This window comes from Myodes glareolus, chromosome 4 (assembly GCF_982192425.1).
Source record: "Myodes glareolus chromosome 4, mMyoGla1.1, whole genome shotgun sequence".
NCBI classification, from domain to species: Eukaryota; Metazoa; Chordata; class Mammalia; order Rodentia; family Cricetidae; genus Myodes; species Myodes glareolus.
In genome coordinates, this window is record NC_142029.1 from 18,565,909 (window position 1) to 18,584,345 (window position 18,437).

General features: G+C 37.6%; 1 protein-coding gene and 1 long non-coding RNA gene across 16 annotated transcripts in view; one reads left to right on the top strand and one right to left on the bottom strand.

The window, feature by feature from the left end:
- Myo9a (myosin IXA) overlaps nucleotides 1-18,437 on the top strand; it is a 187,762-nt gene that overhangs the window by 70,524 nt on the left and 98,801 nt on the right. For all 11 annotated transcript variants that reach the window (XM_085689177.2, XM_085689184.2, XM_085689176.2 and 8 more), the window contains 4 exons: nucleotides 1,308-1,442; nucleotides 9,194-9,315; nucleotides 13,077-13,218; nucleotides 16,986-17,181. In XM_085689177.2, the coding sequence (XP_085545303.2) occupies nucleotides 1,308-1,442; nucleotides 9,194-9,315; nucleotides 13,077-13,218; nucleotides 16,986-17,181 (595 nt within the window). The remainder of the gene's footprint in view (nucleotides 1-1,307; nucleotides 1,443-9,193; nucleotides 9,316-13,076; nucleotides 13,219-16,985; nucleotides 17,182-18,437) is intronic.
- Nucleotides 14,526-18,437, bottom strand: part of LOC125393359 (uncharacterized) — a 122,870-nt gene continuing 118,958 nt past the window's right edge. For all 5 annotated transcript variants that reach the window (XR_007229788.3, XR_015001740.2, XR_015001741.2 and 2 more), the window contains 2 exons: nucleotides 16,909-17,151; nucleotides 14,526-15,803 (listed from right to left, as the gene is read on the bottom strand). This is a non-coding gene — a long non-coding RNA (uncharacterized LOC125393359). The remainder of the gene's footprint in view (nucleotides 15,804-16,908; nucleotides 17,152-18,437) is intronic.

Below are 18,437 nucleotides of genomic sequence, written 5' to 3' on the forward strand. Positions count from 1 at the left end.
TGGTGGCCTTGACCTCACATTTCTCCTGCCTCTGTCTCTGGAGAACTTTTTTTCTGTACATTTATTTTGTCTTCTTGACTATCTGGAGGTCAGAGGACAGCTTGTGGGAGTCAGTTCTCCCGTTCTACTAAGTGGATTTAACTACTCAGCTAGAATTCAGGTCCGGTTTCACGTCAAGTACCTTTACCCACTGAGCTATGTTGTATGCCCAGTACTGATAACAAAATTGTTTATTTGCGGTTTAGATCAAAGTAAGAAGAATTGCATCATTTTTTGTCACAACCAAAAGTAACTTTATTGTGCTTATTTTCACATAGCTAACCATTTTTGATTTTTCTTATACCTATTGTTTCTGTTCCCTCATAGGACTTAAAATTTCTTGGTTTTCTCAAGATAATAGTTCACTCACCCTGTACTTTGTGTATTTTGATACTGTAGTGCAGAAATATTATATGTTTAAATTTGTATTATTAAAAGAAATACTTACAATGAAAATAGCTTACTTTAGTTAATTTACCTATTTGCCTTAAGACCCTACAATGTGAGTTTTCAGAAAATTGTAAATGTATACTCACACTGCTGTGGGTGAGTTACGGTGATGGCTCCCTCCTCCTGCTCACCCTAAAATCACATCTCAATCAGTTCTTGTCAATTAAATGTTATTTTTAGAGTTGAGAAAAACTGTTAAACACTAATGTCAATTATCATATGATAACCACTATAACAAGAAAATATAGTTTGCTCTGGTTGATTGCCATTTTACCTGTTTTACCATCTGTTATAAGTCTGTTTTCTTAAAAAAATCCATTCAATTTCATGTCCAATGATTAATAAATATCCATGTCTTTAAAAATATTTATAATAGATTATATGGGTATCATTACATTACAGATATTACTTAATGCATGCCTGCACATGTGTGTTTATGTGGGTATATATGCATATGCATTTATGTCCGGTGTTCACAATGACCAGAGGTATCAAATTCCCTAAAGCTGGAGTCACTGATTGTTGTCAGTCACCTGATGTGGGTGCAGGGAACTGAATATGGGTCCTTTGCAAAAGATAGTATGTGCTCTTAATTGCTGAGCCATCTCTTTAGCTCCCAAATGTTTCTAAATTAGAATGAAGTACATTTTCCTGTTATAATTGTTTTATGTGATAATTTACATAAGTGATAAACAGATTGCTGCATATTTTACTTAAATACTAGACGGCACCAGAACTGTTATAGAAAGGAGTATTTTATTACTTATAATATGAGTAAGTTGGAGACTTGTTTTTAAATGTTTTCTTTTGTTTTACAGACTTTGTCCATTGGTGTTCTTGATATTTTTGGGTTTGAAGACTATGAAAATAATAGTTTTGAGCAGTTCTGTATTAATTTTGCTAATGAACGTTTACAACACTACTTTAATCAGCATATCTTTAAATTGGAGCAAGTGAGTATCTAAATATGTGTATGTTTGCCCTCCTGTCCAAACTTTTGAATCTTTGTCATAGCTGTTTTATAGCTTGCATTTTTATTCAGATAGTGTGGTGGTCATATCACTCACTGTAAGGAAATGACAAGTTAGAGCAGAGATTTCAGCCATATCATACTGAAGTTTCCTCTTTTCTCAGTAGTTGGCAGATGCATTTGTTAATTTGTGTTTTTTTGCATGTATCTTTGAATGAAAAGATGCATGAATGTGTTTCTGCTTTTTTTTTTTTTAAGGGGTATTGTATTTTTGTTGCTTTTGGGTGTGGTTACTTATCTTTAATTCTTATTTAACTGCATTGGTATCTAATTCTTATGTGAGATCAAAGAATCTTGAGTGTGGATACAAAAGTGTTTTCTGGTACTGGAGAGATGAGCACTTGTTCCTCTTCCTAACAACCTGGTTTCAATTGCGACCACCTACATGGTGCATCACAATCAGCTGTAATTCCAGTTTCAGGGCAACTAACACCCTTCTTCTAACCTTTGTGGGCACCAGGCATGCATGTGATGCGCATAGATAGACTGGCAAAACATATACCTAAAATAAATAAATCTAAAATGTAAAAATAACCAAGAAAACCACAAGGCTTTTTTTTTTGTTTGTTTTTTGTGTTTTTGTTTTTTGTTTTTTCTTCGACACAGGATTTCCCTGTAGCTTTGGAGTCTGTCCTGGAACTAGCTCTTGTAGACCAGACTGGCCTCGAACTCACAGAGATCTGCCTGCTTCTGCCTTCTGAGTGCTGGGATTAAAGGAATGATCCACCAATGCCTGACCGACTTCTATTATTCTTAGCTGTCTGCTAATTCAGTCTATTTAGATGAAGAAACCATTTTAGAGACCATAATTACCTCTATTTATTTATTTACAAGCAAAACCAAAACAAAATGGAAAAAAGACGGAAGGGAAGCGTGGACATAAACTAGTGTGAATTAATGCTAAGTGAAGTGTACAGTACCATAGTACCATAGAGGAGTGAGGGGGGACTGTCCAGAAAGTGATGCTAACAGACGTGAACTGTAAGTGTGGTTTTGCTGGGTGTGATGGCTCATGTCTTTAATCCCAGGAGTCAGAGGCAAAAGGATCTCTGAGTTTGAGACCAAGTTGGTCTACAGAGCAACCCTGTCTTGATAAAAACCAAAATAAATAAATAGTATTGCCTCAAGAATAATTTTAATTTAGTAAATTTAAAATTTTTTGTTAAATTTTTAAAATTTATTTACCATATCAACCACAGTTTCCCTTCCTTCCTCTCTTACTGTTCCCACCTCCTTTCTATCCCCAACCCCCATTCACTTCTTAGAAAGGGTAAGGGATCCCAGGGGAGTAAACAAAGCATGGCATGTCATATTGAGGCAGGACCAAGCTCCTCTCCCGTGCATCAAGGCTGAGCAAGACATTCACCATAGGGAACATGTTCCAAAAAGCCAGCTCATGTGTCAGGAGCAGATCCTGGTCCCTCTGCCAGGGACCATACAAACAGACCACTCTGCGCAACTGTCCCACCTGCAGAAGACCTAGGTCAGTCCTATATAGGTTCCCTAGCTGTTAGTCTAGAGTCCATGACTCCCACGTGCTCAGGTCAGCTGTCTCTGACTTTCCGCATCATGATTTTGACCCCTTTGCTCATATAATCCCTCCTCTCTCTTCAACAGGGCTCCTGGAATTTGGCCTAGTGCTTGGCTCTGAATCTCTGCATCTGCTTCCATTAGTTACTAGATAAAGGTTCTATGATGACAGTTTGAGTAGTCAACAGTCTGCTTACAGGAGAAGGCCAGTTTAGGTACCTTTTCTACTGCTAGGAATCTTAGCCGGGGTCATACTTGTTTTCCAAAGTGATTGTACAAATTTGCACTCCCACTAGCAATGGAGTATTCCCCTTACTCTGCATCCTCTCCAATGTAAGTTGTCATCAGTGTTTTTGATTTTAGCCATTCTTACAGGTGTAAGATTATGGTGTCTCAGAGTCATTTTGGTTTGCATTTCCCTGATGGTTACAGATGTTAAGCAATTTCATAAATGTCTTTCAGCCATTTGAGATTCTTCTGTTGAGAATTCTCAGTTTCAATCTGTACTCCATTTTTAAATTGCATTATTTGATACTTTGATGTTTAGTTTCTTGAGTTCTTTATCTATTTTGGAGATCATCCCTCTGTCAGATGTGGGGTTGGTGGGGATCTTTTCCCATTTTATAGTCTGCTGTTTTGTCTTATTGTGTCCTTTGCCTTGCAGAAGCTTTTTGGTTTCAGAAGGTCCCATTTATTATTTGTTGATCTCAGTGTCTGTGCTATTGGTGTTATATTCAGAAAGTAGTTTCCTATGCCAGTTTGTTCAAGGCTACTTCCCACTTTCTCTTCTGTCAGGTTCAGTGTAACTAGATTCATGTTGTGATCGTTGATCCACTTGATCTTGAGTGTTATGTAGGGTGATAGGTATGGGTCTGTTTGCATTCTTCTACATGCCGACATTCAGTTATGACAGCGTCATTTGTTGAAGATGCTTTCTTTTTTTCTATTGTACAATTTTGGCTTCTTTCACAAAAATCAGGTGTTGGTAGGTGTGTGGATTTATGTCAGGGTCTTTGATTTGATTCCATTGATCACATGTATGTTTTTATGCCAATATCAAGCTGTTTTTATTACTAATGCTCTGTATTAATGCTTAAAATCAGGGATGGTGATACTCTCAAAAGTTCCTTAATCTACAGAATTGTTTAGCTATCGTGGGTTTTTTGTTAATCCATTTAAAGTTAAGTATTGTTCTTGCTGGGCGGTGGTGGAGCACGCCTTTAATCCCAGCACTCGGGAGGCAGAGGCAGGCAGATCTTTGTGAGTTCGAGGCCAGCCTGGTCTACAAGAGCTAGTTCTAGGACAGGCTCCAAAGCCACAGAGAAACCCTGTCTCGAAAAATCAAAAAAAAAAAGTATTATTCTTTCAAGGTTAGTAAAGAATTGTGTTGGGGATTGCATTGAATCTGTAGATTGCTTTTGGTAAGATTGCCATTTTTAACTATGTTTATACTGCCTGCCCAAGAGCATGGGAGATCTTTTCATTTTCTGCTATCTTCTTCAGTTTCTTTCTTCAAAGGCTGAAAGTTCTTGTCATTCAAGTCTTCACTTGTTTAGTTAAAGTTACCCTAAGATATTATATATATTTGTGGCTATTGTAAAGGGTGTTGTTTCTCTGATTTTTTTTCTCAACCTGTTTATCATTTGTATATAGGAGGGCTGCTGATTTTTCTTAGTTAATATTGTATCCTGCACTTTATTGAAGATGTTTATCAGCTGTGGGAGTTTCCTGGTAGAATTTTGGGGGCCACTTTTGATTACAATCATATCATCTGCAAACAGCGAAAGTTTGACCTTTTCCTTTCCAATTTGTATCCCCCTGATCTCCTTTTGTTTTATGGCTCTAGCTAGAACATCAAGAACTATGTTGAATATGGAGAGAGCAGACAGCCTTGTCTTGTTCCTGATTTCAGTGGTATTGTTTTGATTTTCTCTCCATTTAGTTTAATATTGGCTGTTGACTTGCTGTATATTGCTTTTATTATGTTTAGATATGTTCCTTGTATCCCTGATCTCTCATGAAGTGGTGTTGGATTTTGTCAAAGGCTTTTTCAGCATCTAATGAGTTGGTCTTGTGGTTTTTTTCTTTCAGTGTGGTTATATGTTGGATTACATTGATATATTTTCGTATGTTGAACTGTCCCTTCATCTCTGGAATGAAACCTACTTGATTATGATGGGTGATATTTTTGATGTGTTCTTGGATTCTGTTTGCCAGTATTTTATTGAGTGTATTTGCATCAATGTTCTTTAGGGAGATTGATCTGTAATTCTTTCTTTATTGTATATTTGTGTGGTTTGGGTATCAGGGTACCAGTAGCCTCATAAAAAGAATTTCTGGGGGGCTGGACAGATGGCTTGACAGTTAAGAGCACCTTGGCTTGCAAGTATCTAATGAGTTGTGGTGCCCTCTTCTGGCCTGCAGGCATACTTGCAGGCAGAACGCTTTATACATAACTAATAAATCTTTTAAAAAAAGTTTGTCAGTGTACCTTCTTTTTCTTTTGTGTGGAACAATTTAGGGTATTGTTATTAATTCTTTTGAAATTTTGTTAGAATTCTGTGCTGAAACCATTTGACTCTGGACTCTTTTTTGGTTGGGAGACTTAATGAATGCTTCCTTAGTGGTTATAGGTCTATTTAAATGGTTAATCTGGTCTTTAATTTTGGTACATGGTACCTATCCAGAAAACTGTCCAATTCCTTTAGATTTTTCAGTTGTGAATTACAGGCTTTTGAAGTATTTCTTAATGATCCTCTGGATTTCCTCAGTGTTTTCATCTGATTTTCTTGATTTGGTTATTCTCTCTCTGCCATTTGGCAGAAGGCATAGGTTTGAACAAGTGTTTATCTTATTGAATTTCTCAAAGAGCCAGCTCTTTGTTTCATTGATTCTTTGTATTGTTCTCTTTGTTTATATTTTTATTTCAGCCCTGAATTTTATTATTTCCTGCTAACTACTCCTCCTGGGTCAGTTTGCTTTCTTTTGTTCTAGAACTTTCCGGTGTGTTTTTAATGCTTTTAAGTTACTAGTGTGAGATTTCTATAAAATCTCCCCCCCCCCCCCCCCCCCGAAAAGGTAGCTTTGGAATCTCTCCTGGAACTTGCACAGTAGACCAGGCTGGCCTTGAACTCACAGAAATCTGCCTGCCTCTGCCTCCCAAGTGCTGGGATTAAAGGTGTGCACCACCACCGCCTGGCTATGCTTGCTTGTTTTTATGTGTACCACGTACCTGCAGGTACTTGAGGCCAAAAGAGAGCGTCAGATGCTGGAACTGGAGTTACTACAGGTAGTTCCCAGCTGTCCACTCAGCATGGTTAAAGGAAAGACACATTCAGTATCATATCCTTTACTGTCTGGGCTGGTTATAGTTATAACAGGAATTCTTTTAGTAGAAAGAGATTTTGGAATTGCCTCCCCGTGCATTTCAGAATCTTGTAGGAATGAGGTCATGGTCCCAGCATGGACTCATGGCTTGTTTACTGTAAGTGTAGTCTCAGACAGCTTGTCATGGTCTACATCTCTTGAACTACTTTTTTCACCCTCCTTTTCTCATGGCAAGGAGCTTGTTGCAGTATTAAGGTCAGATTTAGTCTTTAACAAATACTAAATGCAGTCCTTGTGCTTGTTTGTTTGGGTGTGCCAAGGACTGAGGGCCCAAGAATGTCACTGCCATACCATCACGTGGGTTCAGATGTTGCTGAATTTATACAGGAGTTGATTCTTCGTAGATACCAGCGACATTCTTTACATTTCTGGAGCATTTATCTTATATATTCTTTTAGGTCCTTCAGTTGCTCCAAAAGTATTAGATGCCCCCCCCCCCCCCCCCCCCCCCCGTTAGACTTACTTGAAGGAACAGCTACTTTGGAAAAAAACTTCCTGTTTTTCCTCCAAGGGACTTTATCCGGGAGCTTAACCGACTGTCCTTACCATGGAAACCACTACCTCATGTATGTGCGTGCGTGCGTACGTGCGTGCGTGTGTGCGTGTGTGTGTGTGTAAACAGCAATAATTTTTTTCAGAGGAAATAGTGGGAGACAGATGACAATAAGATAAATTTTTCTTAAAAGCTTATTGCTGGGTGGTGTTGGTGCACGTCTTTAATTCCAGCAGTGGGGGGGGAAATGTGAGACAAAGGGCAGAGACAGGTGGAGCTCTGTGAGTTCAAGGCCAGCCTGGTCTACAGGGGAAGTTCCAGGACAGGTTCCAAAGCTGCAGAGAAACTCTGTCTCAAAAAACCAACCCCCCCCAAATAAAAAAATAAAAAAACACTAAAGCTTATTCTTTAGGCCTGCCTATTAGTTATATTCCTATTGTAACACAGATGTTCAAAATGAAATGCAAAATAGCGAAATAATAATTAATTCATTACTCTCATTAATTATTATTTTGTATTTTTGAGATACGGTGTCTCTATGAAGCTCTGGCTGTTCTGAAACTCGTTATGTAGTCCAGGCAGGCCTTGAACTCAGATATTGGACTGCCTTTGCCTTCTAAATGCTGGTATTAAAGGTATATGCTACCACCACCCGACTGTGAAATTATTTTTTTAAGTGAGTGAATATAAATGAATATATTACTAAATTTAACAAAGATAAGGGCTTTCTTTACTTTAATGTTTCAATAGAATTAAAATACACATGGAAAATAGCATATGCATAAGATTGTGACATCTTTGTATTAACTAGTAAGTTATGGAAACTTTTATTTGTGTTAAACATTGAAAGTTAAAGAGGCATGTTAAAGAGGTTATAATAATTTCTAGAATAAGAATAAAATAGTAAATGAATACAAAATCTTTTCCAAATTAATATAGATTATAAGTAAAGCAAAAATGACCCAGGCAATCCAAACACTAACAAAAGGAAGTATGACAGAGTACCTGTGACTGGGGCATGTAGTACCAGCTCTTTGGAAGGGCCTGGGCAACAAAATGAGAAGCAGTGTCAAGAAAACATGATAAATATGTGGAAGAAGAAATAGTAAGGTACCAGTGAGTGCATTAAATGTAAATGAATTGACTGCTCTAGTAGCTGAAAATCGTCAGACTGATAAATAGCAAAGTTTGTCAGAAGCAGTCCTATTATTTTATACACAAAGCTAAAAGTAAAATGGTATAAAAAGGTTTATCTAACATTAACAAAAAGTGTTTGCAGCTCTATTACGTAATATAAAAGGAACTATCTCATATTACAAAGTAGATTAGTTTTTTCTGTGTGGTTGTTTTTAAGACAGGATTTTTCTGCCTAGCCCTGGCTGTTTTGGAACTTGCTCTGTATTCCAGGCTAGCCTTGAATTCAGAGATCCACCTGCCTATGCCTCCATGTTGGAATTAGCAAGTGTATGGTCCCAAATTTATAGGCATCTGATAGTTTAGTTTCAAAGTACATGAAGCAAAAATTAATAAAACTAAAATCAGGAACATGCATCTGTAAATGGGATATTTTAATTTCCTGTCTGGAAAACCTTAATAGAACCAACATTCAAAGCACCAGTAAGGCTGTAAGATACTTAAAACATCAATAATGATTGATGGGTACTTTTATGGGTATATTCATTGCTCTCTGCCTCTCAGTATGATAGTTTCCCTGAACTTACTGATTATTGAGACCCAGTTAATAAAAACCAGGTAAGGTATAGATTTAAATCTTCTCAAAAGCCCACAAAAATATAATAATATTTTAAAGGAATTAACACTTAAGAAGAAAGAGAATAAGAGCAATAGTGATGTATCCTTGCAGTACGGGAGTCACATTTCTTGGGCTTTGACTGTTCTTTCTTTAAATGGACAAGGGGTGAAAGAGAAAGTCTGTAATTTGAACAGCAGTATACACAGTTGAGGACAGTAATATTATACAGAAGTTAAGAATAATATTGAAAATAGAGGTACTCAGTCTTTTTGGTTTTTGTTTTGATTTCTTTTGTTTTTTTTGGGGGGGAGTTGGTTTTTCAAGACGGAGTTTCTCTGTAGCTTTGAAGCCAGTCCTTGAATTAGCTTTTGTAGACCAGGCTGACCTGAATTCACAGAGAAAACCACATGTAACTGCGGTCTAGTTAAAGAAAAAAAAAAACTTTGTTGCCATGTGCTTGTTATTTTCTTAAGACAAATAAGTTGATATTTTGTTCTTTGTGTTTTTCCAGGAAGAATATAGAACTGAAGGTATCAGTTGGCACAACATAGATTATATTGATAATACTTGTTGCATAAATCTTATTAGTAAAAAACCAACAGGACTGCTCCATCTTTTGGATGAAGAAAGCAAGTGAGTATAGTGCTTTTCAGTTTCATACTTGATCATTGTGCTTTTTGAGTGGCTTCCCTTTCATTTGAGACAGAACGTCATTTATTGTGTAACTATGGCCAGGTTGGGACTAGGACTACTGAAGCCTCAGGTTAGCCTCAAGACTCACAGCAGTTGTTAGACTCCTTAGTGCTAGCATTACTAGCACGTACCACTAACAAGCTTAAGTCTAAGTAAGGATAAATGCTCTAATAATGTTTCAAATAAAGAATTAAGGGTTCATATATATATATATATATTATATATATATCTGTAATCTATCTATCTATCTATCTATCTATCTATCTATCTATCTATCTATCTATCTATCTATCTATCTATCTACTTATCTGTGTATGTATATTTCCAAGTAGACTTCACTTTACTCTTGAACAATTTTTTTTCAGAATCCTCTTACAAAGTTTGATACTAAATTTTTCTATGTATTTTATTCTTGAGAATTTCATACATTTATGCAATGACATATCCACCTTTCCTTTTCCTCCAACCTTCATCTTTCTTTCCATATTATCTCCAACACTTCAAATTTCATGTCCCATCCCCTTCCCCATTTTTTTTTTTTTTGTTGGCATGGAAGATCCACCTGCCTCTGCCTTCTAGGTTCTGAAATTAAAGGAGTATGTGATCACACTCAGCTTTTGTTTTGTTTTGATTATCCACTAAATTCTACCCAAATACGCATGGATGTTGATCCAACCATGGGAGCATGGGGACCGTATGACTGGCCACATCCTGACATACGTGTTTTAAAGATTTTTTGTTCTCTCTCTCTCTCTCTCTCTCTCTCTCTCTCTCTCTCTCTCTCTCCCCCCCCCCCCCCCCCCCAGACAGGGTCTAGCTACATAGCTTTGTCTGTTCTTGAAGTTGAGATCTTCTTGCCTCTGTGTCCTGAGTGCTGGCATTATAGGGATGCAATAATTCACTCAGTTTTTTTTTTTTCGAGACAGGGTTTCTCTATAGACTCACTCAGTTCTTAAATTGAGTTTCATTTATTTATTTCCATTTTATTGGAGGGTGGAGAGAGAGAGAAAGAAAGAGAAAGAAAGAGCGCAAGCGCCCACTTATGTGGAGGTCAAAGGACAACATCTCTCCTTTTACCACGTGGATCCTGGAGATCACATCAAACTTGTCAGGCTTGGCAACAGATGCCTTTACTCACTGAGACATCTCATCAACTCTTGAGTTAAGGGAATGTGCTTGCTTTAAAATGAATAATTATTTCAGATACACGCTTTTTACGCCCCTCCCCCCCAACCCCAAAACACCATATATCCATGAGTGTTTGTTGAATATAGGATCTTGGGAGAACCTTTCTTTGCATGTCCACACTGCTTCTTTAGAAACCTTTTTCTCCATTTCAATGAAAGAGAAGAATTGATCGTACACTTTAAAATTACCCCTGGGCTAGCTGTGCGGTGGTGGCGCACACCTTTAATCCCAGCATTCGGGATGCAGAGAAAGGCAGATCGGATCTCTGTAAGTTCGAGGCCAGCCTGGTCTACAAGAGCTAGTTCCAGGACAGGCACCAAAACTACAGAGAAACCCTGTCTCGAAAAACAGAAACAAACAAACAAAAAATTACCCCTGGGTTAGGAAGTAAATAAATTGTTGCCTGAAGACAGTAAGATGAGAATATTCTACGTGAGTTGTAGTTTGCAGATGCTAGGCTTTCCTAGGCTGGTACTTGGACTTGCTTACTCTTCACTTTCACTATCCATACCTGTTTTAAGTAAGAATACCATACAATTAAAGAATTCTTAAAGGAACATTTATTTTGACAATAGGTTTGGTAGCTTGAAACAAGATAGGATTAGATTTGGTGATAGTACTGTAGAGCTATAGCTTCTTCAAATATCAGGAGTTTTTAATCCTTTCTAGAATGACTTTAGAGCTTTGGAATGAGCTTAGAGAGAAAGTTTTTAGGACAGGATAGTATTTGAATGCACAGCTACTAGAATAATGTCAGTGTTGAAAACATACAAAAAGGCTGGACAGTGGTGGTGCCTACCTTTAATCCTAGCACTCAGGAGACAGAGGCAGGAAATCTCTAATGCAAGGCCAGCTTGGTCTACAGAGTGAGTTCAAGGTCAATCAGGACTACACAGAGATTTGAAAAGTGGAAGAAGGGATGGAAGGAGAGAGAAAAAGAGAGAACAAATGAATATACAAAATTTTGTTAACTTTTGTTTAATCCCTGTAGGGCGGCAGGTAGTGTTGGATGCAGTTATTAGCATTTGATTCAACTAACACTACTATACCTAGCATTACCTCATCATATGAACTAGAAAACCAGTTGTGGAAGGTTGCTTGACTTATTTCAGCAAAATGACAGAACTGGTAATATAATCTAGATTGATCTGAAGCTAGTAATCATTCTCTTCCATGATTCTATATTCATTATAATTTTGAATAACTTTTACACATTAAGATTGGTGTGTAGCATCTTCATAACCATGTCACAATATTACTCATTACTTATGCTAACATTAAACTGTTTTCTGAAAGAATTCCCTTGTCTGTCATAGATCTTCTATTTGAAACTCCTAGTATTGCCATCGCTGTGATGAAAATACTTGAAAGATGAAAGACAGAAAGATCTACTTTGGGTCCCAGTTTAATTCAGTCTGTTTCTTTGGCTCAGTTGCTTTGAGCTTGAGGAGGCTGCACACCCCAGGACATCTTAGAAACAAAGATAAGGGGGTGAACGTGGGTCCTAGTGACCTACTTCTTTCAGTTAGGTCACACCTTCTAGTAGTTTGTTCAGTTGTGAATTATTATGACCCTGTCACTTCTTACCTGTGAACACTGCTACATGAGGACTAAACGTTTTATCTACAAATTATAAACCATTTGCCCCTGGATCCCAAAGACTTATGTCTAGCTTATAATGCAAATTATTTAGTTCACCTCTAAGAGACCCTGTATAGTTTGAGCTTTATCCCAAAATTCAAGTCCAGAAGGCAACTTTTAGTTGTGATCTCCTATACAATTAAAGATGCCTTTTGTGTACATTAACATACAGTTGTAAGTACGGCCACAGGATTAACATTCCTCTGCACGAGGGAAGGATGGGAGCATAGAAAGGAGGGTCCTAGCCAAGGTAATACCAAAGGGCAACATTAAATTTTGATGGATCATCTATATCTATCACCCAAGTGATGGGATGGTATAATCTGAGCTTTAATGGACTTTTTGGTTTTGCAATCTCCAGCTTTCCTGGCAACTCTCTGAGCCTGGTTGCCTATAGCTTTTTTTGGATATTGTCCATGTTTCTGGCAACTCCAGCTTCCTGGAGTCTCCATTGCAACTTGGGCTCACTCATAGCCAGCCATCTTGCGGGTTTCTGTTTCTGGCTGGTCTCCCTATCCTTTTTCTCAAATCTGGTAGAATTCCTTGCAATTTCACAACTCTTACAAATTTTACATGTTTACAAAACCAGCATCACGTAGATGACACTAAAAACTTCTTTTGCTGCAAACTTTACTGTTGGGGCCCACTTATCCTTGACTGTAGTAACCTCTTGAGTACTTAGACAGTGGTCATTAGCAAATGAATTTTGGGGAAACAGTTTTCTAGGAGGCCCTGTTTGAATTAGGCATGACGAACTCTTGATTAACTACATTAATAGTGTATATTAGACAGCACTGTAATTATAATGTACTTTAGTGTTATGTTATATAAATGACATCTCTCTCATAATTTGTTGCCTCCCCCCAATTCAGTTTTCCACAGGCTACAAATCAAACATTACTAGACAAGTTTAAACATCAACATGAAGAGAATTCTTATATTGAATTTCCAGCTGTGATGGAACCTGCTTTTATCATAAAACATTATGCTGGAAAAGTAAAATATGGAGTAAAGGTTAGTAAATTTCTTACTGAATGTGGTTTTAGAGCAGAGGTATGTCTTTTAAATTATAGAACATTTTTTATTCCTTGACAGTTTTTGCATGTAAACATTGTTTTTGTTCTTATTTTCTTTTTTCCTCCCCCCCCCCAGGCAATGTTTCTCTTTTACAAACTTAGAGATATTCCTACCTCTGCCTCCCAAGTACTGGGATTAAAGGTGTGCGCCACCACATCCCAGTGTAAACATTTTTTCTTGATCATACCTATCCCACAATCTTCCCCCAGATGTGTGGTTACTGTCTCTGGCATACTGCCCTCTCATGCAGTTTTTGGAGTCTCTGGATCATTAGTAGCCGTTGGAGACATTTTGTAAGGATAGAACTAGAATTGAGATCTGTTTTTCATTTTTCTTTTTTCTTTTTTTCTTTTTCTTTCTTTCTTTCTCTTTGGTTTTTCGAGACAGGGTTCTTCTGTAGTTTTGGAGCCTGACTTGGAACTAGCTCTTGTAGACCAGGCTGGCCTTAAATTCACAGCCTGTCTCTGTCTCCTGAAATATGTTTTTTAAATTGATCTTTCTGCTGGTTTCCTTCTGTAGATATATCTATTTGGCCATTCTAGTGAACTTTTCAAATTTAGAAGAACAAATTGTGTCTGTGTGTCACAAACTCATTGTTCATTCTCATAGTTCATTTGTTTTGCTTTGATGTATCAACTCAATGGTCTTTTAGGAACTTCTGTTTCTAGAGCACTGTTAGGTGGTTGTGACTTTTCATTCTTACTAGGTTTATTAATAATAACTTCTGAATATATTTTTATGGACCTGATGAGTTGGTAAACAAATCTTCAGAAGTTTAAACTTACCACTTAAGATACTAAGTTTTCCTGGAATGCAGAAATAAAATGAAATCTTCAGATGAGTGTCTCAATGGTTTTTTGTTTTTTTTTTGTTTTCTGTTTTTGAGACAGTCTTATGTAGCTCAGACTACATGCTTTTCTATGTAGAAGAGCATGTTCTTGAACTCCTAATTTTCCTGCCTCTATGTCCAAAGTGCTAGGATTACAGAGGTGTATCACCATATTTGGCTGTAGTAGGCATCCTAATTAAGGTCATTTGTCCATTTACTGATCCATTTAGTTAAGAATTATTTACTGCTGAGTATGGTGGTTTATGCCTTTAATCCCAGCACACTGGAAGCAAAGGCAGGCAGATCTCTGTAAATTCAAATCCAACCTAGTGTACAGAGTGAGTTCCACAATATCCAGGGTTGTTAACACAGAGAATCTCTGCCTTGAAAAACCAAGAAATAAAGAAAAAAGCAACCCAACAAACCCCAAAGCATTATTTATTAAATAACATGTGCCACATTATCTGTTCAGTGTTTACAATGATAAAATGATAAAACTAGACAGACATATTTGTATTTCATATGCATATCATATATATCATATTTGTACTTATTTCTAGCTATGTGCTGTAAATAAATGTTTTCTGTGAGTTAATGTAATGAAATAAGTACCTTTAAATTTGTAGATTCATAAGTACCTTTCTAAAACACTTTGACTTAAGAGAGCACCTAAAGTAAATGTTGTGCTGATGAGTTGAGATAGTGAATTACATGTTGTAAAGTAAGAACGTTTTTTTTTAAAGACAGGGTTTCTCTGTAGCTTTGGAGCCTGTCCTGGAACTAGCTCTTGCAGACCAGGTTGGCCTCAAACTCACAGAGATCTGCCTGTCTCTGCCTCCCGAGTGCTGGAATTAAAGGCAGGCACCACCACTGCCTGGCGATATGAAACTATTAACGAATAGTGACATAATATGAATTCCAAGAGCAGACAGCAGGTTAAATCTTGAAGAGCTTCTAGATCACATTGAAGGAGCATAGTTTTATTTGTTTTTAATGGAGTTCAGGAGTTTCTTACTGTGTAGCCCATGGTGTTGGTGAAGTGATAGACCTGCTTCAGCCTTCTGAGTGCTTTAATTACAGATGTTTACCACCAACCTCACCATTGGAATTTAGGGTTTTTTTTTGTGTGTGTGTGTGTGTGTGTGTGTGTGTGTGTGTGTGTGTGTGTATTGTCGGAATTATTATAGGAATTGTGAAACTACGTTAAGCAGAAGAGTGTTTTTACAGACAGCAGAAAGGGCAAGACTGGATTCTCTTCTGCCTCCTATCCTTCTTCCTTTAAATTGAGGCAAAATCTTAAATTGAATCACAAGAGTAGCTTTAGAAATGAGGAAGATCTTATACAAGGTATACTGTGGAGATCTCCACATACTTTATAGATGTTCTAAGTGAATGATTTATGGCTGGAAATAATGGAGTCTATTGGAGGTACCATATCTGAGAGGGAACACACAGGTGAGAAGCAGAGTTTAGATATAATTTACAAAGTAAAACTAAGCAAAAATCTTGAGCCTATTGCTAGATATGGTAGTTACTTTTCTAGTGTGGTAATAAAACACCATCACCAAGGCAACTTATAGAGGAAAAAGCTTATTTGGGCTTAACAGTTTCAGAGAGTTAAGAGTTCATCATGGTGGGGAAGCAGCAGGCATGACGGCTGGAGCAGATGCTGAGTTCTCACTCACATCTTGATCTGCAAAGCACAAAGAAAAGTTGGAACTAGAAATGGTATGAGTCTTTAAAATCAAAGCTGGTCCCCAGTGGCATACTTCAGCAAGAACACACCAACCTACCCAAATAATACCACCAACTGGGAACAAAGTATTCAGATGCCCCAGACTAAGGGGACATTTATCATATATTACACATTTCTGTTTCTGTGATGTTTTGTTTGTTACTGAGTCGATTGAAACTAATAGATGATTTAAAAGGTATAATTGTGGCTGGGCGGTGATGACATACTCCTTTAATCTCAGCAGAGGCAGTTAGAATCTCTGAGTTCAAGGCCAGCCTGGTTTACAGAAAGAGTTCTAGGACAAGCTCCAAAAACTACACAAAGAAACCCCCACCACCAAAAAAGTGTAATTATATAGACATTCAAGAAATTAGACAAAAGTAAAGATACTACTGGAGATAAAAAGGGATATTTTATATATATAATGTTTATAATGATAAAAGTGTCCAGTTGATAAAATGTTAACCAAAAGTTAAAATATTCAGTAACTTTGATTCAAACTATAGAAAACATAATGAGACCAAAAATAGGGTTGAGAATATAGCTGTGGTAGAATGCTTTTCTAGTATAAGTGATGCTCTAAGTTTAATTCCTAGCACCCCAGAAGCCATAACAAAATAAAAGTAGCTATAGACAAACCCGCTGTTGTTCCATAGGACACACAAACAAAATGTCAAACAGAAATATTGGGCATCACTTTTGTGCATTTGTGTCATAGGTTACTGGATATATAATTTTGGGGGTTGGGGGTGGGAGGAGGTGGTTTTGAGACAGGGTTTCTCTGTGTTGCCCTGATTGTGCTCGAACTTGCTCTGTAGACCAGACTGCTTTCGAATCCTCCTTGCTCTGCCTGCCGTCCGTCCGTCCGTCCGTCCGTCCCTCCCTCCCTCCCTCCCTCCCTCCCTCCTTCCCTCCCTCCGTCCCTTTCATTCCTTTTGGTTACTGGGTATGACATTAAATGTGTGCGCCACCACCGTCCGGCTTAATTGGCACTTTTTAGAAGATACATGGTCCAGATAACTATCCAGAATAGAGCTCAGTTCCATAATTTCTGTTCACATACCATTCAAACCTGTCACTTATTATCTTCTTGATTTTGATAGTCTTTTCCACAAAATCATTGGTACTTTTTTCACATAGGATTTTCGGGAAAAAAATACAGATCATATGCGTCCAGACATTGTGGCTCTTCTGAGAAGTAGCAGGAATGCTTTTGTCTCTGGGATGACTGGAATTGATCCTGTAGCTGTTTTCCGATGGGCAGTTCTCCGAGCTTTTTTCAGAGCTGTGGTTGCTTTCAGGGAAGCTGGGAAAAGATACATTCAGAGAAAAACTGGTAAGCCATCCTTGCTAGTATTCTGCATAATAATACCTTTTATTTTGCTCTGTATTCTTACTATACTCCGGAATCATGTTTCCTTTAAGTGATTAAATGCAGGTTTCTCTTTTATGTAGGCATACGTCATAGGAATAATGAGTGTCATAGGGTTCCTGTTGTGTGATGAAGTGCCATGACCAAGTCTGGTTATGAATGGGAGCTTTAAATTGGGGTCTAAGCCAAGTGGTGGTGGTGCACGCCTTTAATCCCAGCACTCGGGAGGCAGAGGCAAACAGATCTCTGTGAGTTTGAGGCCAGCCTGCTCTACAAGAGCTAGTTCCAGGGCAGGCTCCAAAGCTACACAGTGAAACCCTGTCTTAAAAAAACATCACCATCACCACCACCACCACCACCACCACCATCATCATCATCATCATCATCATCATCATCATCATCATCATCATCATCATAATTGGGGTTTAGTCCATGGTCGCTATAGTGCAGGCAAATATGGTGCTGGAACAGTAGCTGACAGCTTACATCTGACCTGAAAGTTCCAGGTAGAGAGAATGATACTGGGCCTGGTGAAGATTTTTTCAAACCTCAAAAGCCCAGTTCTAGTGACCTCCTCCAAGACCACACTTCATAATTCTTCTCAAATAGTTCTGCCAAATGCAGATCAAGCATTCATATATATGAGCAAATGGAGGCACTCTCGTTCAAACCTCCACAACAACTATAAGGTATATGGTAGTAAGAACAAAAATACATGCTGATAATCATATATTGATTCAGAACTTAAGTGTTTTCTCCATTTTGTTTATCTGTATTTCTTTCTACAAATGAAGTTGTAATTTAGTATGAAAAACAAATTAGGAAACAAAAATATTGGAGTCAATCAGTATAATATTGTAGAGTCTTGTGCCCCAGAATTACCTTATCGGTTGAGCAGTTTTGTTACTTAGAGCACTTTTTCTTTTAAAGAATCAATACTGCATCTGTTCATTAAGTTTTTTCCCTTCTTGTTTACCTTCTCTCAGTCCATTGAGTTTTTTAGTTTGAAATTTAGAAATGATTTTTTTATGGATACTTCCTGTTTAAAGCATAAAAACCTTCCATTTTATTTTTTATGAGGGCACTTGAGGTCCTTTAGAATGTTCTGTAGTATTTGCTCTCACTGTAATCTTAGTCCATTGCACATAGTTAGAATTTTCTAATCTATATGTAGTTGAGACATGCATTTAAGTGGAATTGTGAGAGTGCTTCCTTGTTCT